This window comes from Lingula anatina, chromosome 5 (assembly GCF_051362555.1).
Source record: "Lingula anatina isolate TDL-2025a chromosome 5, LinAna3.0, whole genome shotgun sequence".
In the NCBI taxonomy this organism is placed as follows: Eukaryota; Metazoa; Brachiopoda; class Lingulata; order Lingulida; family Lingulidae; genus Lingula; species Lingula anatina.
The window spans coordinates 7206647-7232759 of NC_141771.1; the positions used below are offsets into that span (position 1 = coordinate 7206647).

Sequence of the window (26113 nt, forward strand, 5' to 3'; positions counted from 1 at the left end):
GATTCACTGGTCTGCATGCACCATTACAGCCAATTTCTTACTTATGTGAACAGACCTATTAGACTAGTACTTTTTCCATAAGGCACTAGTAGCCTAAAACTGACAGTTTGAACCAGAAAACGGAAAAGGTTTAAAGAGAAGGTGAGCCTTAAAATGTTTTCTACAGGTACATAGTCCCAGCTGATGACCATTTTAACTTATAGCCTATAGGTACTGGTAAATAATAAGCAAGCAGCCAGTAGACGTATCGTTAAATGGTCAAACGCTCCTTTTGACTGACGAGGACGTATTTATTTGAAGAATGAAACGATGCCCCCATTTCTACTTTATATCTACGCCCATTCATCCCACCCTGAGCTTCAGAGATAATTTGACACTAACCTCTTCATCGTGACACGATGAAGATAGGCTATAGTGAAGAGGTTAGTGTCAAGTTATCTCTGAAGCTCAGGGTGATTCATCCACTTCATTCAGATAAAGTTACTGCCATAATATGTGACTTTTTTAAAGCAGTCTAGGCTGTAACTTGCCTCTCGACTGCTTTTTGGCGGATGTATTTAAAAAAAACAAGACGGGGTATTCATATTCAGGGCCGTAGCCTGAGCAAAATGCCAGGGGGGGGCAGTAAGTGGACACGATGGGGCGAAGCCCCCGAGGGGGGAGGGTGTGGGAGGGGTTGTCCCCCTCCCACGGTGTGGAAAATTTTTAAAAACTATATGTATAATACTGCATTCTGGTGCATTTTAACTGTTATTTATTGCTCAATCAGAAGTAAAAAATTGTGGGTTCATTTTGCCATTTTGCCATATTTGCACCTCAAATCCCAGGGGGGGCAGCTGCCCCCCCTGCCCCCCCGGAGGCTACGGCCCTGATATTTTGCGGCACGAGGCGAGGTTGCTTTCGAGAAAGAAAGTCAACAGGCCTCTACTGATTGTTGTAGGACCTAATGGATGTGAAATATACATGACAGAGCCATTGCCCGAGGAATATGTGCTTTGTTTGAAGGGGGTGGGGTCAGATGTTGAGAGCCTACAACACATGTTCAGTGTTATCTAGGTCAACCACTTATCTAGATGAATGGAAAGTTGGGTTGTCCGATGGACTGGAGAAAGGAAACAATATTTAAAATTCTATAATGATCCAACAAATATACATATTTATTATTTCTGTGATGTAATTTTCCACCTTTCATACCTATCTCTCACATATGGGTACATAAACACAGTTCACGGTCTTGTATAATGTAAACAAATTCTTAGTCTACTATTGCAAAACGTTGTTGTCAAGTCGATCACTACACCGGCTTTTTATGCAAAAGGTAATTTGCTGGGACCCAGGAGGGCCTGCATTCGTTTTCGCGCCTTCCCGATCACGTGGTCAGCTTGTATCCGTGGGGAGGTGACATGCCTCGTCCGGGATTCGAACTCGTGACTACTCGTCATTCGTTACCATAGTAGATGATATGTGGGGATGTTTTTTAGCAGCCGTGCACGCTACCGATTGCGCCGTGAGTGACCCGCCCACCCTCCGTAGGTACGAGTTTCCTCTTATAGTAACCAAACAAAATTTTTAGAAATGATCTCAGGAATAAAAAGAACGATGGACGTTCTAGTATTCGAACCCTCGTAGCAGTGTTTCGCGATGTACGAGGTAGCAGAGTTACCACGGAGCCGCGGAAGCTTTGTTGGAAGTTTTCAGATCAAATGCAATCTTTCTACCTTGTTATGAAGAGGGCCAGTTTGGATGCATATGTCAATGTCCCAAATAAAAATCGATAGCACTTAAGCCAAAAAATTCCATTTCATCCCGAACAGCCCCAGTCCCCGAACATCCTCTTATCATTGAACGCTGAAGTACATGTAGTTGATGTACACGAGACCTTGTTTAAGAAGCCGACACAAAGCGTTCCTAGATAGATACATTCCCATTTTTACAATGACTTTCTTTTGAGCTGAGATTTAGTTTGGTATAGCCTATGACGTGAAATAGCACAAAGGGACGATTTAAGTGTTAGCAAGCACCAAAGAAGAGGGAGTCATTAGTAAACGTTCAAATGTGTTAAATCTTTTGCACTTGCCATTCCAGCAATATTGCAACGATGTGAATTTTGAGAAAAAAGTTTTTGGCAGACAATGCCGCCGAAAGGATACTTTTGTCTGTTAGCAACATTACAGAAAAAGTTTTAGACCGATTTTGATGAAATTTTCAGGAAATGTCAGAAGTGGACCAAGGAACAGATGATTAGTTTTTGGTGGTGATCAGGATCAATTATCAATCAATAATCAATAATCAAAAATCCAAAAACTAAATCATTATAGAATGAAAATTTAGGGGTGAAACGGCTTTGGGTGGAGACTTTGCTGCCTTGGCAGAGGTCTGCGCTCTCGGAAAGATTTTCTAGTTTCAGATGCTTTTATTTTCACTTTGGTTTACAACGAGATTGTAACGTCTGACTTCACCTGTGACGTTATAGAGCACGACGATAGATAAAGCGGTTCACACTATATGGCAGTTTTGGTTTTGAGTAGTCTTTGCCATTTCTAATGGCCACTGTGGAGTTGCCCCGGGTACTGTAAGACAATACGAACTTTCTTGATGAGCAAGGCCCGGGAGGAGCCGAGGGTATCAAAAACAACAAAATGGTAGATCGGTTGAAGCGATAGCGGTGTCGTAACTTTCGAAAAGATAAGAAAAATTATCTTGCTGATAATGTCTCCGAGACGACAGCACTCTCTGATGAAAGGGCAGTATGACGAGAATGGCGCCATGCCGGTTTAGCTATTGGCTCAATTCAAATTTGATCTGTTGCGTAGCTGGTAAAGGATAGAGATCAGGGACCATTCCCGCCTAAGCATCATTTTAAGAAACATTAAATAAAGTGTAAAAAAGTGCTACTGACGCGGCAGACTTTATGATAACAACCAGCAAAAAGTTGTCAAGTCGATCACTATACCGGTTTTTTTATGCAAAAGGTAATTTGCTGGGACCCAGGAGGGACTGCATTCGTTTTCGGGCCTTCCCGATCACGTGGTCAGCTTGTATCCGTGGGGAGGTGACATGCCTCGTCCGGGATTCGAACTCGTGACTACTCGTCACTCGTTACCATGGTAGATGATGTGTGTGGATGTTTTTTTTAGCAGCCATGCACGCTACCGATTGCGCCGTAAGTGACCCGCCCCCTTCCGTAGGTACGAGTTCCCTCTTATAGTAACCAAACAAAATTTTTAGAAATGATTTCCAGCAACAAAAAGAACAATGGACGTTCTTGTATTCGAACCCGCGTAGCAGTGTCTCGCGAAGTACGAGGCAGCCGAGTTACCACGGAGCCGCGGAAGCTTCGTTGGAAGTTTTCAGATCAAATGCAATCTTTCTACCTTGTTATGAAGAGGGCCAGTTTGGATGGCTATGTCAATGTCCCAAATAAAAATCGATAGCCCTAAAATTTTATTTCATCCCGAACAGCGCCAGTGCCCGAACATCCTAGCAGCCGTGCACGTTACCGATTGCGCCGTGAGTCACCCTCCCACCCTCCGTAGGTACGAGTTCCCTCTAACAAAATTTTTAGAAATGATTTCCAGCAACAAAAAGAGCTATGGACGTTCTAGTATTCGAACCCGCGTAGCAGTGTCTCGCGAAGTATGAGGCAGCAGAGTTACCACGGAGCCGCGGAAGCTTTGTTGGAAGGTTTCAGATCAAATGCAATCTTTCTACCTTGTTATGAAGAGGCCAGTTTGGATGCATATGTCAATGTCCCAAATAAAAATCGATAACACTTAAGCCAAAAAATTCCATTTCATCCCGAACAGCGCCAGTTCCCGAACATCCTCTTATCATTGAACGCTGAAGTACATGTAGATGATGTACACGAGACCTTGTTTAAGAAGCCGACACAAAGCGTTCCTAGATAGATACATTCCCAAGCGTACCTGGCGGGGAATAACCTCATTAATCGAGGTATTTAACTATTCTGCATTGTGTCAGTCGCACTTTCTCGGTTGCTGCTGAGTGCTAATCTTTGACAAAGGTTCCTGCAGGCGCAGGAATGCCCAATCCTGTTTTGAACCAGTTGGAATTTTATAATTTAAATTAGCCTGTTTGTCATGGTAGATTTCAACTGATTAACTGGTTGGAACTTAACTGATTTAGTCGGTTAATTTACCTACCGATCGTTAATCAGTTACATCAACATGATTGTTAGTTGGACACATATTGAACAGTTGAATCGGTTGGTTTAAACCATTTTTCCCCAGTTTTTTAACCGAAGTGTTTTTAGAGTGTACTCACAGCATATAGGTTAATAACACGCAAGCAGCCAGTTGATATTTCGCTTTAAGGTAAGACGCTCCTTTGACTAGGGAGGACGCATTTATTTGAGGAAGTGAACGAAGACCCCATTTCAACTATATCTCTCAGCCCAACCACCCGCTTCATTTAGATATAGTTACTGTTGTTATAAATGACGGTTGTTTTTGATGCAGTTTAGGCAGAAACTCTCCCATTGGCCGATTTTTGGCGGATTTTCAAATAAATATACGTGTATGGAGATATCTACGTAGGCTATTAATATTCCTAGGCATCTGCAGCACCTTTTGCAGGTCTACTCAAAATATCTACATTACTTCTAGTAATAAATTCTACTGGATGTGATGTAAACATGACAGAGCCATTGGCTGAGAAATATATGCTTTGAAAGGGGTGGGTGGGTGGGGCAGATGTCGAGGGACTACAGCACATGTTCAGTGGAATTTAAGGCCTGTGGCACTCATCTAGCTAGATGAAGGGAAAGTTGAGTTCGTCTGATGAACTGGAGAAAGGAAACGCCAATTACATTTTATAAAGATCCAACAAATACATGTATATTTTTTCACATCTTTCGGGTCACTGCCAATTCTTCCTCCGCACTCCGCACACACATACGCACACACACATATACCCGAACAATGTAAAAAAGTTCATCATTGCATGTACTTGTATATTTCGCCAAATTATGGTAAAAATAGCTCATACACAAGAGGTATCTGGTCCCCTTGTTAATTAAGTTACAGATGAATATGATGTGTATACGCCATGTACGGTATATAAGCAAGCTACCGGTCTAACTATATATCTTGAAATGCGTTTTATACACTGTACCTATAGCTATGTGTAATGTGTAATTACAATAAATACTGGTACGTAGTATCATTTGCAAGTAATGAGGGACATGCAACCTCCCCAGTCCTTTTCTCAAATACAATTTAGAAGCAAAAAAGAGTACAATGTGTTTTCCCGCGTGATAAATTAACTCTATATTTCATTTACAGAATTCGTTTCAGCATGCAAAGTAGCCTAATGTGGAATTCTTTAATTACACAACACAATAAGGGTCATAAAATTGAAGACAAGCATACTAAAATACTGAAATTAAAGGCAAAATCCGGATCGATTTGGGATTTGTATAACTTGTTAAGTTCTCGGCCGGGCACACACGGTGAACTTCGGTGGCACGTACACAGAGCCGGTGGTACCAACTGGGGCCGGAAGCACCTCTCCATCGGGCACCTGGAACGTGAAAGTGTGCACCAAGGCTGTGAGGATCAGGAACATCTCCGGTTTGGCCAGACTCTCTCCTGGACAGGAACGCTTGCCTTGAAAAAAAGAAATGGATTCGTTATTTTCAGTTATTCAGTAGTTGTTGAAATGTGTTCAATAGTGTTTAAGAGCGCATTCTCAACGAATTAAGCCAGGCTTTACAAAGCCGGTGACCTAAAAATGGCGGACGTACATGAAAGAAAAACCGCCTAATCTTTTAATAGTCTCTCCGCCTCCCCACACGTTGTCCCTGCGGGGTACAGTAATTAAATCTCGTCTCCGTTCGCCATGCGGAAGCTACCTGAGAAATATTAAGTGCGCATGCTCATCAGTTAAACTCGTGGTGAAGAAAGCATGGCGGCTGAAGGCGATCGAAGGAAAAAAGCTCTTCTGTTCTATTGTCTTTGAAAACAGAGACGAAAAAGGAATAATTTGGCCCGTAGAGCAGCAATGAATCGACTATCTACGGAGATAATATCACCAGAGATATTCACGGAAATATTAATGTTCGGAGCCGAGATTTAATTACTGTATCCCGCAGGGACGACGTGTGGGGAGGCGTGTGAGAGGCGGAGAGACTATTAAAAGATCAGGCGGTTTTTCTTTCATGTACGTCCGCCATTTTTAGGTCACCGGCTTTGTAAAGCCTGGCTTAATTCGTTGAGAATGCGCTCTAACATTACTAATTCTGTGCTATCACTTACATTATGCTATTATCACCGTTGTGGCATATGGCATGAAGAATGCGTTAATGTGTCAAACAATGTTTGAATTGAATTGCAGCGATTGAGGTCTGAATAAAGAACGGGTTTATTTAATTGAAGGATTCCTTAAGTATGATAAGAAAAGAAGCCAACAAGTTTTAAAATAAACATTTTACAACCATGTCTTGCTCCGACAGTGACATAAACAGTTCAATACCTAACGAAAATGGTATAAATCCTTCGACTTTTTTCACGTTGCCACAGTCGTCCATAAACCTCATTGGTGGAAAATCGTGAGGATTGGACCAAATCCTTTCGTTCATGAATATTGACCAGTAGTTTGCCATAAGTTGAGTTCCCTTGGGTATCAAGTAACCATGAACTCTGATGTCCTGTGTAGCTTTGTGGGGAGCCGAGAACGGTGTTATGTTATTACAGCGCTGTATCTCCATTAGGGTAGCGCAAGTGAAGGGAAGCTTTGGTCTGTCTTCAAGTGTTGGGCGACGTGATTTCCCCACAACTTCATCCAACTCTGATTGGAGCTTCTTGCATACGTCTGGATAAGACAACAAGAAAAGCATCCCCCATGTCAAAGCCGTCGACGTCGTTTCCGATCCAGTAACGTACAATGTTTGACAATTAGCTTTGAGGTCTTCAGTGTCAAACAGCGACTTTGAGTTCTGGTCGTTCTCGTTTGTTTGGTGCATCATTGTATCAATAAGGCCTCGTGTTGCCAATGGGTTGTAACCCATTTTGTGCTTTTCCAGAATTCGGTTAACGGCTTCTGCGAAAGCTTCCCAGGCAATTGACAATTTTCGACACTGAGGCAAAAACCACAGAAACGGGAGAAAGTTCTGGACGGAGGCTTGACTACTTAATTTGGCTGCGTTGTGATAAGCATTTATTAACGCTTGGAAGTCAGGATCGTCATATTCCTGTCTGCTACCAAACAATATGGTCCCTATGACGTTGGATGTGGAAGCACTTACAGCATTGTTGAAATCGAACGGTTGTCCGCTTTTGTGTCTTATGTATTGGATAAGGGCGTCGATTTCATCTTCTGTGTGCTTTTCCACGTCAAGCTTTGACAGATATTTAATGATAAACTCTCGCTGGCGTTTAAACCCCTTGCTGTAATCAGCGCACAATATACCTGTAAGATACCAAAATTGCCTTTTCATATATTACGTCTATGGTACAATGTCTTCTGTTGAGAATTTACCTATAACATTGTATTTTGTCCCTTTTTTCCATTGTAAATCACACTCTCTGTGTCGCCTGTGGATTAATTTTTTTCTTTGAAACCATACGAGATACAAATATCTATAACCTACCTTTTCCGCGTAGAAAATCAAAAGTCAGAAGATGCGGCCTGCCAGAAGACAATGCTCCCTTTCTCTGAAACACATCTCGGATAGCTTCATAACCATTCAACATAACGATTGTTCTGGTTCCCATTTTGACGGTGAATATGTTGCCATACTTTTTAGCCCACTCCATTAAGGTAAGCTGTGGATCCTTCCGAAGAAAGGGGAGAACGCCTAAAACTGGCACCCCCCATGGTCCCGGGGGCAGGTACACACTCTTGCTGTCCTTCACCAAAATTAGGAAAAGCACCACCAAAAGAAGGCATAATAATAGAGTTGTATCTACTAGCTGGCCAACTTGCGTTTCGAGCAAGGCCATTTTGAAAATTACTGCAGCAGCTGCGACCTAAATATTGTCCGTTATCGGTCGTGTCTGTTTAGTTTTCGGTTTATCGTGTGACATGTACATAACCTTGACACCACGTCGCTGAGACAAGGTACTCAATACGTTCATTAAAGATGCAGTTTTGAAAAGCCAGTCAAAAGTCGGCTACAGTAAAGTCAAGTCGGCTCTGGGTTCTTTATACCACGCCCCACTTTGCTTAGAAGGTTTTTTTTTAATTTTTTATGGCATGCTTTTGGTCGTGAATGAACGAGTACGTGAATGCTGTAAACGTTCCCACCTTTCATAAGAAAATATAGTTCAGCTACCGTATGGGACGCTGAAAGCTACCAGTAGCACACGAACTACAGTGTATACCTTTTACTACAACCTTGCTTCAGCCCATACATGCTGCCTGTCAAGCGGGTATATATATATATATAGACAGGAGGTTCCGTTTATAAAGAACTAGCTTGTCCCCGGACAGGGTCGATTAACCCACGGCTTCCCACTCTGGAGGATGACACTCTAACGACAAGAAATCCAGTCAGTTGTCAGTGGTGATTATATAACAACCACTTTGCTAAGGTAGTGCCACTGTTTGTTTTTAACCAAAATAATTATATTTTCATTCTTGTTGAGGAAAAAAGAACAGCATGATTCGTTCTGTATGCATTTTATTGATTATTTGTATTGTACTGGAAACCGTTGTAAAGGTAGTAAAAGGGGCCTATTTGTGTTTTTACCCAATTTATCCTTTTTTATCTTCTTGTTATGGGAGATGAGACCTTCATGACGCACTTTTAATGAGTTTGTTGAAAAATGTTTTTGCGCTTGGAAATGTGATACCATGTAAGCAGTGCTTAAAACTTTTCTGACACCCTTTGTTGATTCTTTGGAATTATTGGCTAAATCTGATTAATATTGAAATTAAATCCAAACCACAATGACCATTTATGTAACACAGAAATATAATATGTAAAGAAAAGGTGATGCTGACATGTTTGAATAATGTTAAGAGCAAACCCCTAATAGTCCTTCGTGTAAGTTTTATAATCGTATTAGTATTTTGGTCGGGCACACACGGCGAACTTCGGCGACATGTACACAGCGCCAGTGATACCAACTGGGGCCGGAAGCACCTCTCCATCTGGCACGTGGAACGTGAAAGCGTGCACCAAGGTTGTGAGGATCAGAAACATCTCCGGTCTGGCAAGACTCTCTCCTGGGCAGGAACGCTTGCCTTGAAAACAATAAGGATATTTTCAGTTCTTCGAATGTGTTTTACAACTAATTTTGCACTTACATGAGACTATTATCAATATTATGGCATGTTTTCAAATCATCAGCACATGACATACAAAATGCAAAAATATAACCAACAATACTTGCATTAATTTGCATCAACTTATTTTTGAATAAAAGAACGGGGTTTATTTTATTGTAAAGATGCTTATGATAAGTATGACAACAAAATTAGCCGTTATTTATTAATTTTAATTTTACACAAATACATTTCTCCGGAAATGGACAATAACAGTTCAAATACCTAACGAAAATGGTATAAATCCTTCGACTTTTTTCACATTGCCACGGTCGTCAATAAACCTCATCGGTTGAAAGTCGTATGGATTGGGCCAAACTGTTTCGTTCATGAATATTGACCAGTAGTTTGCCATAAGTTGAGTCCCCTTGGGTATCAAGTAACCATGAACTCTGATGTCCTGTGTAGCTTTGTGAGGAACCGAGAACGGTGATGTGTTATTACAACGCTGGATTTCCATTAGGGTAGCGCAAGTGAAGGGAAGATTTGGCCTGTCATCAAGTGTTGGGCGACGTGATTTCCCCACGACTTCATCCAACTCTGATTGAAGCTTGTTGCAGACATCTGGATAAGACAACAAGAACAGCATCCCCCATGTCAAAACTGCCGCGACCCTTTCCGAACCGCTGGCATACAAAGTTTGACAATTACCTTTGACATCATCGAAGTCGAACAATGACCCTTCATTCAAATCGTTCATGTTTATTTGATGCATCATAGCATCAGTAAGCCCTCGTGTTGCCAATGGCCTGTAACCCTTTTTATGCTTTTCCAGAATTCGGTTAACGGCTTCTGCGAAAGCTTCCCAGGCAATTGACAATTTTCTGCACTGAGGCAAAAACCACAGAAACGGAAGAAAGTTCTGGATGGAGGCTTGGCTACTTAGTTTGATCGCGTGGTGGTAGGCATTAATTAACGCTTGGAAGTCTGGGTCGTCGTATTCCTGTCTGCTGCCAAACAATATGGCCCCTATGATGTTAGATGTGGAAGCACTAACAGCACTGTTGAAGTCGAACGGTTGTCCGTTTTTGTGCCTTATGTATTGAATAAGAGCGTCGACTTCATCTTCAATGTGCTTTTCCACGTCAAGCTTTGACAAATATTTTATGATAAACTCTCGCTGTCGTTTAAATGCCTTGTTGTAATCAGCGCATAATATACCTGGAAGATATATAATAATATATATTGATCTCTGTTCAATCATTACGCCTGATCATTCTGGAACTGTGTTTGATCTGAGGCCATAAAGAGGTTTGATTAAGTCCATAGGTACAGAATGTTTTAGAAGGACTGTCTTGAAATTGTTGGGGAGACATAATGAGGGGAAAGAGAAGTGAAAAAGAGAAAAATATCCAGAACACCTCAGAGACGAGCAATTCTACATAGAACGTATGTAAATTAAAGGAATGTCTACCTCTACAGTAATATATTGTTGACATGACACTTTCTGTCTTGTCTGTGTTTATTTATTTATTTATTTTAATTTATTATTATCATTATTATTTTTTATTTTATTTTATTATTATTTTATTTTATTATTATTATTATTATTATTTTTTTTTTTTTTTTTTTTTTTTTTTTTTTTTTTTTTGACACCATAAAGTCAAATTTCTCTGTAACCTACCTTTCCCACGGAGAAACCCAAAGGCCGGAAGATGCGGCCTGCCAGAAGATGAGGCTCCCTGTCTCTGAAACACATCTCGGATAGCTTCATAACCGTTCAATATAACCGTTGTTGTGGTTCCCATTTTGACGGTGAAAATGTTGCCATACTTCTTGGCCCATTTCATCATAGTCAGCTGGGGATCTTTGTCGAGGAGGGGTAAGACGCCGACAACCGGGAAACCCCACGGGCCAGGAGGGAGGTTGAATCGATCTCGCTGCCTTGCAAGCAAAAGGAGTAAAAGAAATGCCACCGTGCACAGTACTATTGACATATCAAGAAAATCGCCGTATGATGCTCTCATCGAAGCCATTGCGAAACTGGTATGCGTACCCGTATACGTACAAACATATTATGCAGCCATAACATTACGTGACTTGCGTGATGATCGAAATGACGGTAGTCTAATTTTGGATACCTTTGTGTTGCATTGTATACACTTGAAAACATTATGGCGGTTATAACTATCATGTGATTTTTTTTTTACTTGTCTTCAATGCATTGTAGAGTCGTCTGTTATACAGGTATGCTTATGACTACCAGTATGTGTCTACGTAACAAAAATAAGCTGCATAGATCAGTTAATATTAACCGAATACCCTGTAGTACAATGTACACAGTCCTTCATGAACCCCGTAGAAAAGGGCCCACTAAGAGGAAATAATTCTTTAGTTTATAAAATTATGAAAAAGAAAATCAGTAAATTCTTACTAATCTGCATTTATTGATAGTACATATGATTAGTAATGTGCCTTTTTAACAACTAGAATATTATTGTATAAAAACATTTAACGCTTTCAGAAATAATCAGAAATATATATTAAAATACATATACCAAAATATGATTTTTTCTATATACCTTTTACTGCAACCTTGCTTCAGCCCATATTTGCTGCGTGTCAAGCGAGTATATATAGACAGCAGGATAACACTATGACCACATGAAATCAGTTGTCAGTTGTCAGTGGTGATCATATAACAAGCACCTTGCTAATGTAGTGCCACTGTTTGCTTTTCACCATAAATAGTCATATTTGCATTCTCGCTAAGGAAAAAAAGAGAACTGCATGTTTCGCTTTGAATGCGTTTTCTTGATTTTTTGCATTGTGCTGGAAACCGTTGTAAATTTATGTTATTGTCATGGGACCTGACGCACTTTGAATGAGTTTGATTAAATTTTTTTTGCGCCTGGGAACGTGATACCATGTAAACAGTATTGAAAATTTTTCTGTCACTCTTTGTTCATTCTTTGAAATTGTTGGCCAAATCTGATTGATATTGAAATTAGATCCAAATTACAACTACCCTTTATTTAACTCAGGAAAATAATGTTTAATAAAAAGTTGACACAAAACATGTATGCTTTTACGACCACTTCCGATATAAATAAGGTTAAGAAGAAACCCCTAATAGTCCTTCATGTAACTTTTAGTATCTTGGTCGGGCACACACGCTGAACTTTGGTGGCACGTACACAGAGCCGGTGGTACCAACTGGGGCCGGAAGCACCTCTCCATGGGGCACGTGGAACGTGAAAGTGTGCACCAAGGCTGTGAGGATCAGGAACATCTCCGGTCTGGCCAGACTCTCTCCTGGACAGGAACGCTTGCCTTAAAAACAGTAAGGATATAGGTATTTTAGGTTCTTCAATAGTGATTTACAATACTAATTTTGTACTAGCACCTACATGAGATTCTTCATCGTTGTGGTATGTTTTCAAAATTTTCGGCAAATTACAAAATAATGCATTGATATATCAAACAATGCTTGCATTAAATTGCAGCGATTAAGGTCTAAATAAAGAACGGAGTTTATTTAATCATAGATCTATATGATGAGTATGATAACAAAAGTAGCCGACAATTCTTTAATATATAAAATTTTACAACCATGTCTTGCTCCGACAGTGACATAAACAGTTCAATACCTAACGAAAATGGTATAAATCCTTCGACATTTTTCACGTTTCCACAGTCATCCATAAATCTCATCGGTTGAAAGTCATGAGGATTGGGCCAAACCGGGCCAACGTCCATGAATACTGACCAGTAGTTTGCCATTAGTTGAGACCCCTTGGGTATCAAGTAGCCATGAACTCTGATGTCCTGTGTAGCTTTGTGGGGAGCCGAGAACGGTATTATGTTATTACAACGCTATATTTCCATGAGGCTAGCGCAAGCGAAGGGAAGGTTTGGTCTGTCTTCAAGTGTTGGGCGACGTGATTTCCCCACGACTTTATCCAACTCTGATTGGAGCTTCTAGCAGATGTCTGAATAAGACAATAGGAAGAGCATGCCCCATGTGAAAGCCGTCGACGTCGTTTCCGATCCAGTAACGTACAGTGTTTGACAATTAGCTTTGAGGTCTTCAGTGTCAAACAGCGAATTTTCATTCTGCTCCTTCCCGTTTATTTGGTGTATAATTGCATCAATAAGCCCTCGTGTTGCCAATGGGTTGTAACCCATTTTGTGCTTTTCCAGAATTCGGTTAACGGCTTCTGCGAAAGCTTCCCAGGCAATTGCCAATTTTCGGCACTGAGGCAAAAACCACAGAAACGGAAGAAAGTTCTGGATGGAGGCTTCGCTACACAATTTGACTGCGTTGTGGTAGGCATTTATTAGCGCTTGGAAGTCTGGATCGACGTATTCCTGTCTGCTACCAAACAATATGGCCCCTATGATGTTAGATGTGGAAGCACTAACAGCACTGTTAAAGTCGAACGGTTGTCCGTTTTTGTGCCTTATGTATTGGATAAGGGCGTCGACTTCATCTTCAATGTGCTTTTCCACGTCAACCTTTGATAAATATTTTATGATAAACTCTCGCTGTCGTTTTAACCCATTGCTGTAATCAGCGCATAATATACCTAGAAGATAAGACATAACTCTACAAATAAAAAAGGAAGACTGTTTGGTCGAAATTGTATTTGAATTAATGTTTTTGTATTGCGTTGAAAGGGAAAACGCTCGATTTCATGTTCATCTAAATGCGTATTTTGTTTCTTTTCGAAAGCATAATACCTGGTCATATTGATCACTTTTCAATAATAACATCTGATGCATATGGTTCTGGAACTGTGTTTAGTTTGATCTGAGGTCGTAAAGAGGTGTAATTAAGCCTATAGCTAGAGAGTATTTCAGAGAGACTGACTTGAAATTGTACGGGAAACATAAATGAGAAGAGAGAGAGAGAGGCGAGAATTAAAGAGAAAAAAGGAGACCCAGAAAACCCTAGCTTTACGGGGTTTCTTGGTATAGCCCCTCTCTCATAGGTGCTTCCTTCCACAGCGAAGAACAATTTGACATAGAACCTAGCTATAAATAATATTCATCTCTACAGGAATATCTTGTAAGCATGACTCCTTTTTCAGACACCATAAATGTTAATAATCTCTATAACCTACCTTTCCCACGGAGAAACCCGAAACTCGGAATATGCGGCCTGCCAGAAGACAAGGCTCCCTGTTTCTGAAACACATCTCGAATAGCTTCATAACCGTTCAATATAACCGTTGTTGTGGTTCCCATTTTGACGGTGAAAATGTTGCCATACTTCTTGGCCCATTTCATCATTGTCAGCTGGGGATCTTTGTCGAGGAGGGGTAAAACGCCGACAACAGGGAAACCCCATGGACCAGGAGGGAGGTTAAAACGATCTCGTTGTCTTGCAAGCCAAAGGAGTAAAAGAAATGCCACCGTGCACAGCACTACTGATATATCAAGAAAATCGCTGTATGATGCCTTCACTGAAGCCATCTTGTGACTGGTATGCTAGCTTATATACATACAGACATATAACACAGCTACAACGTTACGTGACTTGCGTGATGATCGAAATGACGGTAGTCTAATTTTGGAAACCTTTGTGTTGCATTGTACAATTGAATACACTATGGGATTTTTTCTCGTCTTCAATACATTTCTGAGTCGACTGCAATATGCGTTTGGCTACCAGTGCGTGTCTATATAACAAAAATCAGCTGCGTAGACTACGTTATATTAACCGAGTACCCTGTAGTACGTACACAGTCCTTCATGAACCCCTCAGCAAAGGGCCCACTAACACCCCATTCCCAGAGATTAGATCGATCCAACTAGATCGACCTAACTCCCTGGGGGTTCACGCTAAATAGCTGTCAGCCGAGCGGGCACGAAAGTTAATTACCCCTTTACAGCTTGTAGTAGGAGGGACGAAAATTTAACCCGGATTATCTGACAGTAATCTAGTGAGATTCCCCACGGGGACCGATCGATCTAAAATCTATGAGAATGCGCTTATCAAATTATGAAAGAGAAATTCAGTAAATTTATTCTTACCAATCTGCATTTATTGGTAGTACATATGCTTGGTAATGTGCCTTTTTAACAATTAGGATATAGCTGTAGGCCTACATGTATAGGAACATTTTACACTTTTTAACAATCTTATATATATATAATGTGTGTGTGTGTCTGTTATAGTATTATTAGTATTATTTCTCTCAATAAGTTAAATTAATAATAGGCCTACATAAACGTAAGTTAAATAGAAGTTTTCTGAGCACAGCAGCAGAATACAACTGTCACCGGAATTTTTTTTAAACAAAGCTGAATGCATTTTTGTCTGCATATTTAAATACACAAATTAAATACCTGAGAGTAAATTATTTAGGTGATAAAACAAACAAGAATTTTTAGCACGAAACCCAAAGCCATTGTTATTAGACAGAACGAATCAGTAGCCCATCGTATGTGTACCTATTACTGCTTCGCCGATTCTTCTTTTTTCAGATATAATATATAATTCCTCAATCGGAACAAGCTTACTCTTCAAATATCAAATTCCACCAGACGTTCAAATAAGATTCTAGACACAAACGATACAAAAGATGCAGATTCCACTAATTCACGTGAGGATTTGCCACTGAAATTGTGAATAGCCTGACATGGAGTTTATATTGGCCTCAGGTCCCGTTTCCGCCATCTTTTGGTCTGTGGTGACACGTCTCCATAAGTGAGCTAGCTGTATATTTGGTCAAGTTGGCATTTACACGTACGTCTGTAAACATTAGGGCTATTTTCGCCGGTTCACTTCTGATTTCCATCATTTGATGCTACACACGAAACTCTTTGTCACCTAAGACTAAAAGTGGAATATGTGAAAGGCCAAATTTATGTCTAAATGTTCCTTTTATTAATCAAATCATTTCCGTATGTAGAGATGTAATTCCTGCCATTAACGATTGACTTCCCGCTACAGCTGTGCAATATATTGGAAGAATATCACTGATGAATGCTTATGGACTAAGTATACTGTTGAAGATGGGATGCGTCTGTGGGAAGGAATCCATAAGGATCAACAATGAGAAATATTTTGTAAGGTCAAGGCTTGGTGAAGGGTAAGTGGAAGGAAAATATATTTAACTTAGAATGATTTACAGCTAAGAAAGGATTACACATACTAGTACATGTACAAATGTGTGGTTTACTATAATAGTAATTTCATTTTTATCATTAATTTGGTGTGTGTGTGTGGAAGGGGGGGAGGTAATTAGTCATTTTATGCATGCTTTTGTTTTAAAATATTTGATGAAAATGTCCATTTAATCAGAAAATTGTTAGCTTTTAAGAAAATCATCTGTGCTTGAACTTAATGATCTGATTGCTTCCTCCATTTTCAATGAAAAGATTAGAAGAAAATGTTGCTGGTGGTAGAAATCGAAGAAAAGAAGGAATAAATGTACTAGATATGTTGTGACTATACTGTATCGCTAAGCATTTTTGGTATACTCCAGTTGTATTTTTATCCATAAGGCTAGGTCATGTTAGAGACAACAGTTAGAGACAAAATATTTATTATTTCAAGAAGCCAGGAAAGGTAATACTACAGTACATGCAGGAATGCAGATTGAGGCCCGTATGATTAGACAGGGGTGTCTCAATAGTCCGAAGGTTCATTGGTCCGAAGGTTCATTGGTCCGAAAAGTGGTAACATTTTTATCGATTTTTTAATCAAGGGTTCATTGGTCCAAAGGTTCTATAGTGAACATTCGGACCAATGAACCTTCGGACTATTGAACCTTCGGACTATCGCTACGGCCCCGATTTGACTTACATACAGGTTAGGGTTACTTCAAAGGTATCAGAATAAGTAATGGCCAGTGTATATGGGAAATGACCTACGCCTCCATGCTATATGTGACACAGCAGCACATTTTTTATTCCCTCCATATTCCAGGGGGTTCAGCGTAGTGGATCTGGTGGAACACACCAGAAGTCACAGAAAATTTGCACTCAAGCGTATCCAGTGTCACTCCAAGGAAGATGAGAGAGATGCCATGAGAGAGGTGGAGATCTGCCAAGATATCAGCCACCCCAATATCATCAAGGTTGAGGACCACATGCTGGTGCCTGTACAGCCTGTGAGTGCCAGCTCTGCAAGGAGTGAATTGTTGGTGTTGTTGCCATTCTTTAGGGTAAGACTGTGAACAATATTTATAAGGTATTTGCCTATTTTGAGTGCTGTTATGCCCCTTGGCTCTTGATTTATGGATTTCCACCTAATAGCGGCTGCCAGCACTGGTGGCTCATATGAGAAAAATATTGTTGTGACACAAATATTTTTTTACACTTTCACTTTAAGAAATGGGCCTAAATATCCCTTACTCAAAATTAATTTTCTTTGTGAGGCTAGGTACAACTTCCATATGCCCCAATTAAAAACTGACAGTAATCTCAAATTGACTGTCCTCGTGTAAGACAGAGAGTCCTAAAGGCAGCTTCCCACTTGCCTGGCTAGTGTCTTGATTTATGTGCATGATCTCATTTTGAAATAACTGTACTATAGTAATTTTCTGTCCTGTGCTCGATATTCCAGACATTTAATCTCTAGGTAATTGTACCCATGCTTGTTTTATGCTGTTCCAGAGAGGGACCTTACAAGATGAGATAGAGAGGATGGAGAGGAAACATGAACACATTCCAGAGAGCAGGATAATCAAGTTATTTACTGATATATGTGAAGCTGTGAGAGTTCTCCATCACCACCAGCCTCACCCTATAGCACATAGGTAAATCTAACACTGCCACATCTAACACAATGCCACACCTAACACACTATCACATCCAACACAGTGTGAGAGTTCTTCATCACCACCAGCCTCTTCCTATAACACATAGGTAAATCTAATTCACTAGTTACATCTAACACATTGTCACAACCAGCACACTCTGAGAGTTGTCCATCCACCGGCAGACTTGCCCTACAGCACACGGGTAAATCTAATGCTGTCACATCCAACAAAATGCTATAGATCTACCTAACAGACTGTCACTACCTACAACACTGATGTTATAACTACGGTAACTATAGTGACTGTATAATTCAATGATGAGTGAGAATCCAGTTCAACTGAAAAGATCAAATGAAAAATGTAAATTAATGAGTGAAAGTGTATTAAATGAAGTAATCACGTTCTTAACAATTATGTATTATCTTGTGTTGAGTAAATGAAAAGAGAAAGAAAAAAATGTTTTGATTAAGAAAAGTTTGTCCACAGGCCGCAGTTGTCACTTGCAGTATACATGTATTATATAAAAGTACAGTATGAAAATGGCCTAAGTACAAAAAAAAAAAAAAAAAACTAAAAAAAGTATAGACAGAAAAAAACCATTTGATTTTTACGAAAAAGTTAGTTTGGCATATTTTGTCACAGAGATCTGAAACCAGGCAATCTCATGCTGGCAGATGATGGCACAGTGGTACTGATGGATTTTGGATCTGCTGCCAAAGCAAGGGTAGAAATAAATGGGCACTCTCAGGCATTAGCACTCCAGGTATGTTACTACCATAGGCTTAGGGACCATTCCCAGACCCTGTCGTACTGTGGATCAATCTACATGTATCTCCGAGGGGATTCTCACTAAATTGCAATCAATTTAAGTGTAATAGATGTCTGGCATGCCTACTGAAGCTGCTAGAAGGTAATTAATTTTTGTTTAGCAGCTTCAGTAGGCATGCCAGACATCTACGCTGCTTAAGCTGAAAGCAATTTTGTGAGAAAACCCTAGGAGATGGATTGATCCTGTTAGATGGATCTAGGTATGGGAACCAAGTCTTTCACATTTGTAAGTCCTTTAATAACTTAAGGTTTTCTGAGAATTTTCTAAGTGTTGCAGGTTTTTTTAAAATTTCATTTGCTGTATTTCAGTACCCAGTCTCACATTATCTAAAAAGTATGTCTCTAGCCAGCAATTTTAAAAGGGGGTGTGGAGCTCTTTAAAAAATTAACCTTCTTCTCTATCTAGTTGACCTAAGTTGAAAAACGGCACAGAACATATATCAAGTTATAATTCAGAGCCAGGCCTGTAGCTGGCAATTTTTTGAGGAGGGTGGTGGTGGTGAAGGGCAGGTTCTCAAAGTATGGTCTTTTTATCATGAAACTTTATATACCTGATTCTTATTTTACCTAAACTGGGCCCTTTCCTTGCAAAAAGGATGGTTTGTTCACCCCCCACCCCCCAAGCTACAGCTTGAGAGCGGACTTTTTCCAACCAAAGAGTCAGTTCCTTAGACCCCCCCCCCCCCCCCACAAAAAAAAAAAAAAAAAAAATCTTAAATGAAGAATACTATGTACAACAATTAAGGTGCAGGGAGATATAGTCAAATTCCAGCAGAGTTCAATCTCTATTCATAATTTTGAACATTGTTGTAGTTAGTTTGTTTCCCCCCCTATATTTTGTTAATTCAGAAACATGATAATTAAATTAGTGAACTTAATAAGAGACTGGTGTTAAGTACCTTGCAGGTTCTTTTTTTTTTTTGTATGATTGTCCATTTTGTTGCAAGATCAGGCTGCTGAAAGAAGTTTATTCTGTTCCAGGACTTGGCTGCAGAGAGATGCTCCATGCCTTACAGAGCCCCAGAACTGTTTAACATTCCCAGCTATTCCACTATTGATGAAAAGACAGATATATGGGTGAGAATCATGTTTTAGCAATGAAAGAAGAAATAAGGTTCATTGCAACTAATGCACCATAGGCCCCATTCAGAATGGATGTTCTGAGTACTTATCAAAAGCAATGCTGCCGATTCCCGTTTCCACCAAACCTTTAAATGGATTAAATTTCTGCTCCAAGGTTTTGATCTGTGGTCAGCCACATTTAATTGGCAGATCAGTAAGTACTCAAATCGTCAATTCTGAATGGGGCCACAGAGGCTGTGATAAAGTACATGAAATGAATCCCAGATTGCTACATGAATTCATGTCTTTTGACAAAAAAGTAAAAAGAAAAGCTACAAGAGAAATATATATGGGCTCTGTTTCAGTCCCTGGGCTGTGTATTCTATACACTACTGTATGCAAGCTCTGTTGTCTATATTTCAGTCCTTGGGCTGTGTACTCTTTACAGTATTGTATGTGAGTTCTGTTGTCAATATTTCAGTCCCTGGGCTGTGTACTTTATACTGTACTGTATGTGAGCTCTGTTGTCAATATTTCAGTCCCTGGGCTGTGTACTCTATACTGTACTGTATGTGAGTTCTGTTGTGAATATTTAAGTCCCTGGGCTGTGTACTCTTTACAGTATTGTATGTGAGTTCTGTTGTCAATATTTCAGTCCCTGGGCTGTGTACTTTATACTGTACTGTATGTGAGCTCTGTTGTCAATATTTCAGTCCCTGGGCTGTGTAATCTATACTGTACTGTATGTGAGTTCTTTTGTGAATATTTCAGTCCCTGGGCTGTGTACTCTATACTGTACTGTATGTGAGTTCTTTTGTGAATATTTCAGTCCTTGGGCTGTGTACTCTATACTGTACTGTATGTGAGTTCTTTTGTGAATATTTCAGTCCCTGGGCTGTGTACTCTATGCCTTGGCATACCTGAAGTCTCCATTTGATGATGTGTACCAGAGAGGGGACAGTATTGCACTGGCCGTGGGCTCTGGCAATATCAGGTTTCCACAAGATGAAACGTGAGTTAAAGTAGTAATAACCGTGCAACAAATCATTATATGTGAAGTAGTGCACTGTCGGATCTTACATGATGTCACACCCAGCACACTGTCCCACCTATCACAATGTCACAGCCATCTCACAGTCACACCTATCACATTTTCACAATTATTGCAATGTCACACCCAGTTCAATGTCACACCTATCACACTGTCACACCTATCAGACTGTCACACCTATCGCACTTTCAAATTAATTACAATGTTACACCCAGCACACTGTCACACCTATCACAATGTCACACCCAACACACTGTCACACCTATTACAGATATCACATTATCACATCTATCATAATGTCACACCTAGCACAATGTCATACTTATCACACTTTCACACTTATTACAATGTCACACCCAGCACAGTGTCACACCTATCACAGCTATTACACTGTGATACCATATAAAATGCCACATCTTGCATACTCACACCAGACACCTGACTCTGCCCTTGAATGTTTCAGATATTCCCAGGAACTGAGAGACCTGATACTATTCATGTTACAAGTAGAACACACAGAGAGACCAAACATTGAAACTGTTATAGCCAGGCTGGAGGCTCTGAGGAATGTGCTGGAGAATAGGATATGAGGCTTCAGGCTTACAGATGTGTACACCCAACACATTGTCACACCTAACACACTGTCACACTCAATACACTGGCACACCTAACACACTGTCACATCTAACACACTGGTCAAACCTAACATAATTTCACACTCAACACACTGGCACACCTAACACACTGTCATATCTAACATATAGTCACAACCAGTCCAATATCACAACCAACATACTGTCACACCTAACACATTTACACATAACAATCTCACCTCTAACACACCACACCTAACCCAACATTACACCAAACACACTGTTTCAACTATCAGCCTGACAAATCTATTATTGTTGTTGTGTTTTACTTACTGTTATTCTGAAGTTGTTGATAGTTGTTAAATCCAACACGATCACCAGGAAAGAACATGTAAAGGTTACAGGTTTTAATGGAGTGCATGATTGGACTTATACACAGAGAGGTTTCGTGTAGATTGCCTGATTTGTGCAAAAGGTATTGTGGGTGATATATTTCAGTGGTCTTTCATTACATGTATTTGACGTGTGATTTGGGTAGGATTTTTAACTTATATGGGTGCTATCAGGGATATGCCCTCCAAATGAACAATTCTTTTAATGAAAGTTATCGGACTTAATAAAATGCACAGAGCTTCAAAAATTATGTAGGCATGTTCTTGTTTGTCTTGACTGGCACAAATCTGCTTCCATGTAGTCCTTTAAGCATATGTGTGTAGTAAGCAAATTTTATTTGCTATAACCGATGCCAGCATATAGAAATTGCAACGCAAAGTTATTTGTTGTGTAATATGCAGGACAAGTAATGATTCAGTTGAAAGTGTACCAGACTAGAACTTGAATGCCAATAAATGAAAACATTTCTTTGCTTTTGTAAACCAATTTTCATCACTTTAGAGAGAATATGTATTAAAGTAGAAAAAAGTATCAGAAACAAAATATTATGATGTAAAGACATGTTTATTTATTCCAAATATTCAAGCGAGCAACAAAATTTCCAGTTTAATTATGGGAAATGAAAGTCCCAAGAAATTGATATGTGAACATGTGTTTTACCTTTTTATCACACAAAAATTACTCCTCCCTCCCTTCCTTTGTACAGCTTTCAATTTCAAAAATGTGGAAGCAAGTAAAAATATTAGAATGTTAGTAACGTAGACATACTTCTTGAAAGTACTTTTTCAATCCTCAAAAATATTATTTTACAGTGCTTTGAACATAAGCATGCAAGCAATTTTTTCAGAGGATTAATTTCTAAATTGGTTTTCTGTAAAATGGTTCTCTTCTTTTACATTAATGACTTTAATTAAAAATTAAAGGGATAATAAGTCTTCGTTTTGGCCAAAAAATGAATTTTCTTGAAGTAAACAACAATTTTCCCATACTTACCAATGGTTAATGAATCCATTTTTACGTTCAAAGTTAGTCCCTGTTTTTTTTCTAAAAAGTTTGTTTTGTTTTTTGTTATAATTATAGATTATTACAGAGTATAGCCATCAATGGAGGTCACGCAGTCTAAAGACAAGCTCAGATATCAAAATAATAGCTATAACTGCTGTTTTTGTGGTAAAAAAAAGAATATATTATATTTCTGTGAGTTGTTCACAATGTTTTTATTGTGAAATATAGATCTCATACGAATAGTTATTATCCCTTTAAAGAAATACAAAGTGAATTGTTTTAAAATCATGTCATAGTTTATGAAAGTTCAATACATAGTCAATAGAAATTGAAAAGTAAACATCGAAATTATGTAAATAGTTTTTCAACATTCGTAAGCGTGTAACATTCAATATACATGAAGCTTACACATATGGTTAAAAAGACCCCCTCCCCATTGTGTTCCCACAATTTGAATTAATTCCTTTCAGTATCTTGATACAAGGTACCTGCAGTACTGCATTCTTCGTAAGCAAGATGCAAGATGCATGCACACAAAAGGAATTTCATAATTGTGAATGGGGCTATAATACTGTTTGGCAATAAAACAACTCCTCAAAATTTAACATCTTAAAAATGTTCTTTCACATATCCTTGGTTCACGTAGACATTCTCCGATGTCGGAACCTTGGAGTTCCCGTCCTCGTCTTGTGTTTCCAGTCTAATGGCAACTTGCTCAAGGGAATCATTCGTCTGCTGCAAGTCCTGGAGGACTTGGTCCAAGTTTGCAACTGCATCGGACCTGTCACCCCTAGCGAATTTAGCGCCCTTTTTGTGTTTGTCCACTTTCGCATACAGGTCTTTTGGCGGGGGACGATTTCCTCGACCATTCTGACGGCTGGAATTCGTGGCGGATTCTTTGGGCACCTGCCCTGCTTTTCCGTCTTTGGTACTCTTTTGTTGTTGACCGGGGACGGTATCGGAGCTTCCAGACGAAGTAGTACGTGGCTGAACGTGGTCGTGAGGGGCAAGCTCATCTTTCAAAAGGGGGCTTGGCGCATCATCGGTAGCTCCCGTCTTGGACCAATTGATCAAAGAACGTGGGACATCATATGTGTTGTGTGGCGGTTCTTTATTTCCCGCAGAACGAGGGGCGTCATCTTTGCCGCTAGTGAGTTTCTTTAGGGTAGCATCTGGTAGAAAATACGTGTATGTGTCGTTCTCCAATGTGTCTGCAAAGGAGTTACCATTTGTCAACATTTGTCTGTGTTGGTCTTGAGCCGTTGGTTCCTTGGTACCATTGGCAGTTTGCTTTGCCTTTGACATTTGATCTGGCCCGGCTTTGTCCACCCCGCGTGTTTGACCGCTGGTCACGCCCTTGTTAACGGTGGACACTGGAGCCATATACAGGGGGTTCGCAACATCGGGCATCATTCCAGATTCCTGTGGTGTTGAAACATTGTCCACCTCTGTTGGTTCCCTTAACGTGTGATCTATATAAATACACAAATAAAAAGAATAAACACTTGCTGGTGTATCATAAATCATTTTATATTTAATTTCCTGTGACTCCACATGAAATGAAAACTTAAATAAGTTTGATATAAGATAAATCGAGGGGAAACAAGAAGACAACTGATAAAAAGAGAAGCAATCCGAAATTCAAGTTGAAAAAGAAAATTAACAGACAGTGGGCAGTAAGACCACTGACGAAAACAGGTGATTTAAAGCAAAGACAAACATGAACAAACGGGAAGCGCAGGCTGCACAAGAACCATGAGAGAATTCATTAATGAAACAAGTCATGAATGGATACAAGTATACCTGGAAACGTGTCACTCTGTATCTCACAGCCGTCGTATATATCGTTAGCGTGCATAAAAACTGGCTCCATATCTACGTCGTGCTTGTTGTTGTATTTGACGGCTGGTTCTGAACTGGGGTTGTCACTCTTGGATCTTTTTGCTCGGCGGCATCTAGTTTTAAAAAGATGTCCATTAATTAAGAGATCGTAAGATGAAATGTTATTGTTAGAGGAGAACATTTTTTTCAGCTCGGATAAAGGCATAAAATGCGCGTTGAACCTTAACATACAATGAAATCGATTTTCCTGGAAATATTGAACCCCCCTACCCCCTATATCATCACCTCACACCATAACCTGTTATTTATATCTATACACGGTATGTAAGTTGTTACTTTTTCGGCAACTAGTTTATAAATGAAAAAGAATTTAAATGATGGTATTGTAAGATTTAGAAATTCAAAACTCGACAAGAGATTCTCAACGGTTTGGAGAGTATATGAGTAAAACTGAATAAAACAAGTCATAGGCCTACATGTACATGCGAAACGTCTCATCAAAGTGACTATTCCTTCCATTAAAATACATGTAGCAAAAAGTTCTTATAATATGTATATAGAACTTATACTGCATATAATGAATATTAACAGTGACTTACATTGTGTATTTCATACCATGAAAATATCTATAGTGACAATAAAATCTGGTGTTCATTTGATCTTTTCCCCGTTTATTCTACTTCAGTTTTTTTCTAAATTTTAGCCCTTACCTGTACCACATCACGACGGCTATAACAATTCCGATCAAAACCAATAAACCAACTGATACTGCTACTGGCACCACGTAATCTGCAATAGTAATGGATTTGAAATTCATTAGTCATATAAAATTGTAAAGTAATACATATGCTGTACAAACACCAGAAGACGCTACTCCAAATCGCTGAAATGCCTTAAAATAGCTTCATGGTGTTGGTAGCTGCGTGATATATTTAGGTTTCTATCTCATTTTGTTCACAGAATAACATCCGCCCCTTAATTGTTGAATACTGAAGTCCCATTATAATCATTCTTCTCGGTGCGCGTTTTTACATGTAGGCTCAACGGTACTTAAAGACTCGAACCTGAACTGTTTTCCTGGCGGTTTGCAAACGGCTCTGCGCTATGGCTTCCAAACCTCACCTTTGCCCCGTGGCCCACAAATACAAGGTATTTTTATATGATCAAATGTTTTGCCTCTTCACATTAAATTTACGGCGACTACCCACCTTTGGATCCCTCTGTGTGGATTTGCCGGTCTTTCGCGTTTTGAGGAGTGGGCAAATCGGTGGTGTGAGTAACTTGAGTCATAAATGACGTCAATACAGATTTTGAAGACATCACTGTGCGAGTAGGTT

At 39.6% G+C, this 26113-nt stretch overlaps 6 protein-coding genes across 8 annotated transcripts; 1 reads left to right on the plus strand and 5 right to left on the minus strand.

Annotated features, from left to right (window-relative positions):
• Positions 1-4951: 4951 nt before the first annotated feature.
• LOC106158348 (vitamin D(3) 25-hydroxylase-like) lies at positions 4952-8502 on the minus strand. Its single transcript, XM_013534277.2, has 3 exons — positions 7610-8502; positions 6493-7428; positions 4952-5627 (listed from the first exon to the last, which is right to left on the minus strand). The coding sequence occupies exons 1-3, from the start codon at positions 7959-7961 to the stop codon at positions 5446-5448; spliced, it is 1470 nt and encodes a 489-aa protein (XP_013389731.2). The 5' UTR covers positions 7962-8502; the 3' UTR covers positions 4952-5445.
• A 122-nt stretch (positions 8503-8624) lies between these two features.
• LOC106158349 (cytochrome P450 2D4-like) lies at positions 8625-11577 on the minus strand. The gene is made up of 3 exons (XM_013534278.2): positions 10913-11577; positions 9514-10449; positions 8625-9207 (listed from the first exon to the last, which is right to left on the minus strand). Exons 1-3 carry the CDS (start codon positions 11262-11264, stop codon positions 9026-9028), a joined length of 1470 nt encoding a protein of 489 aa, XP_013389732.2. The 5' UTR covers positions 11265-11577; the 3' UTR covers positions 8625-9025.
• Positions 11578-11662: 85 nt separating this feature from the next.
• LOC106158351 (cytochrome P450 2U1-like) lies at positions 11663-13051 on the minus strand. Its single transcript, XM_013534282.2, has 2 exons — positions 12879-13051; positions 11663-12561 (listed from the first exon to the last, which is right to left on the minus strand). Exons 1-2 carry the CDS (start codon positions 13009-13011, stop codon positions 12380-12382), a joined length of 315 nt encoding a protein of 104 aa, XP_013389736.2. The 5' UTR covers positions 13012-13051; the 3' UTR covers positions 11663-12379.
• Positions 13052-13209: 158 nt separating this feature from the next.
• On the minus strand, positions 13210-14734 carry LOC106158350 (cytochrome P450 2J2-like). The gene is made up of 2 exons (XM_013534281.2): positions 14355-14734; positions 13210-13817 (listed from the first exon to the last, which is right to left on the minus strand). Exons 1-2 carry the CDS (start codon positions 14704-14706, stop codon positions 13210-13212), a joined length of 960 nt encoding a protein of 319 aa, XP_013389735.2. The 5' UTR covers positions 14707-14734.
• Positions 14735-15931: 1197 nt separating this feature from the next.
• Positions 15932-22411, plus strand: LOC106158346 (serine/threonine-protein kinase 16). 2 transcript variants are annotated; one of them, XM_087013321.1, is made up of 7 exons: positions 15934-16328; positions 17168-17405; positions 17857-17999; positions 18645-18765; positions 19812-19907; positions 20780-20904; positions 21407-22411. In XM_087013321.1, exons 1-7 carry the CDS (start codon positions 16219-16221, stop codon positions 21531-21533), a joined length of 960 nt encoding a protein of 319 aa, XP_086869447.1. In that variant the 5' UTR covers positions 15934-16218; the 3' UTR covers positions 21534-22411. The 2 variants fall into 2 exon arrangements, with proteins under 2 accessions (XP_086869448.1, XP_086869447.1); XM_087013322.1 differs by lacking the exons at positions 20780-20904; positions 21407-22411 and adding an exon at positions 20258-20425 and having other exon boundaries at positions 15932-16328.
• Positions 22412-22480: 69 nt separating this feature from the next.
• On the minus strand, positions 22481-26113 carry LOC147761566 (uncharacterized). 2 transcript variants are annotated; one of them, XM_087013319.1, is made up of 4 exons: positions 25985-26113; positions 25487-25565; positions 24738-24889; positions 22481-24406 (listed from the first exon to the last, which is right to left on the minus strand). In XM_087013319.1, the coding sequence occupies exons 1-4, from the start codon at positions 26094-26096 to the stop codon at positions 23544-23546; spliced, it is 1206 nt and encodes a 401-aa protein (XP_086869445.1). In that variant the 5' UTR covers positions 26097-26113; the 3' UTR covers positions 22481-23543. The 2 variants fall into 2 exon arrangements, with proteins under 2 accessions (XP_086869445.1, XP_086869446.1); XM_087013320.1 differs by lacking the exon at positions 25985-26113 and adding an exon at positions 25841-25975.

What these genes read in the sequence shown, in the direction of transcription:
- LOC106158349 (XM_013534278.2), bottom strand. Translation starts at nt 11,264, where the DNA reads ATGGCTTCGATGAGAGCATCATACGGCGATTTTCTTGATATGTCAATA. An exon ending in TGGGTTTCTCCGTGGGAAAG is followed by an intron (nt 10,450 to 10,912) that starts GTAGGTTACAGA and finishes TATATCTTCCAG; the next exon opens with GTATATTATGCGCTGATTAC. An exon ending in ATTTATACCATTTTCGTTAG is followed by an intron (nt 9,208 to 9,513) that starts GTATTTGAACTG and finishes ATTGTTTTCAAG; the next exon opens with GCAAGCGTTCCTGCCCAGGA.
- LOC106158350 (XM_013534281.2), bottom strand. Translation starts at nt 14,706, where the DNA reads ATGGCTTCAGTGAAGGCATCATACAGCGATTTTCTTGATATATCAGTA. An exon ending in CGGGTTTCTCCGTGGGAAAG is followed by an intron (nt 13,818 to 14,354) that starts GTAGGTTATAGA and finishes CTTATCTTCTAG; the next exon opens with GTATATTATGCGCTGATTAC.
- LOC106158346 (XM_087013321.1), top strand. Translation starts at nt 16,219, where the DNA reads ATGAATGCTTATGGACTAAGTATACTGTTGAAGATGGGATGCGTCTGT. An exon ending in AGGTCAAGGCTTGGTGAAGG is followed by an intron (nt 16,329 to 17,167) that starts GTAAGTGGAAGG and finishes TCCATATTCCAG; the next exon opens with GGGGTTCAGCGTAGTGGATC. An exon ending in TGTTGTTGCCATTCTTTAGG is followed by an intron (nt 17,406 to 17,856) that starts GTAAGACTGTGA and finishes ATGCTGTTCCAG; the next exon opens with AGAGGGACCTTACAAGATGA.
- LOC147761566 (XM_087013319.1), bottom strand. Translation starts at nt 26,096, where the DNA reads ATGTCTTCAAAATCTGTATTGACGTCATTTATGACTCAAGTTACTCAC. An exon ending in GCCGTCGTGATGTGGTACAG is followed by an intron (nt 24,890 to 25,486) that starts GTAAGGGCTAAA and finishes TTTTAAAACTAG; the next exon opens with ATGCCGCCGAGCAAAAAGAT. An exon ending in ACAGAGTGACACGTTTCCAG is followed by an intron (nt 24,407 to 24,737) that starts GTATACTTGTAT and finishes GTATTTATATAG; the next exon opens with ATCACACGTTAAGGGAACCA.
- LOC106158351 (XM_013534282.2), bottom strand. Translation starts at nt 13,011, where the DNA reads ATGGCAAACTACTGGTCAGTATTCATGGACGTTGGCCCGGTTTGGCCC. An exon ending in ATTTATACCATTTTCGTTAG is followed by an intron (nt 12,562 to 12,878) that starts GTATTGAACTGT and finishes ACTGTTTTTAAG; the next exon opens with GCAAGCGTTCCTGTCCAGGA.
- LOC106158348 (XM_013534277.2), bottom strand. Translation starts at nt 7,961, where the DNA reads ATGGCCTTGCTCGAAACGCAAGTTGGCCAGCTAGTAGATACAACTCTA. An exon ending in TGATTTTCTACGCGGAAAAG is followed by an intron (nt 7,429 to 7,609) that starts GTAGGTTATAGA and finishes GGTATCTTACAG; the next exon opens with GTATATTGTGCGCTGATTAC. An exon ending in ATTTATACCATTTTCGTTAG is followed by an intron (nt 5,628 to 6,492) that starts GTATTGAACTGT and finishes CTTTTTTTCAAG; the next exon opens with GCAAGCGTTCCTGTCCAGGA.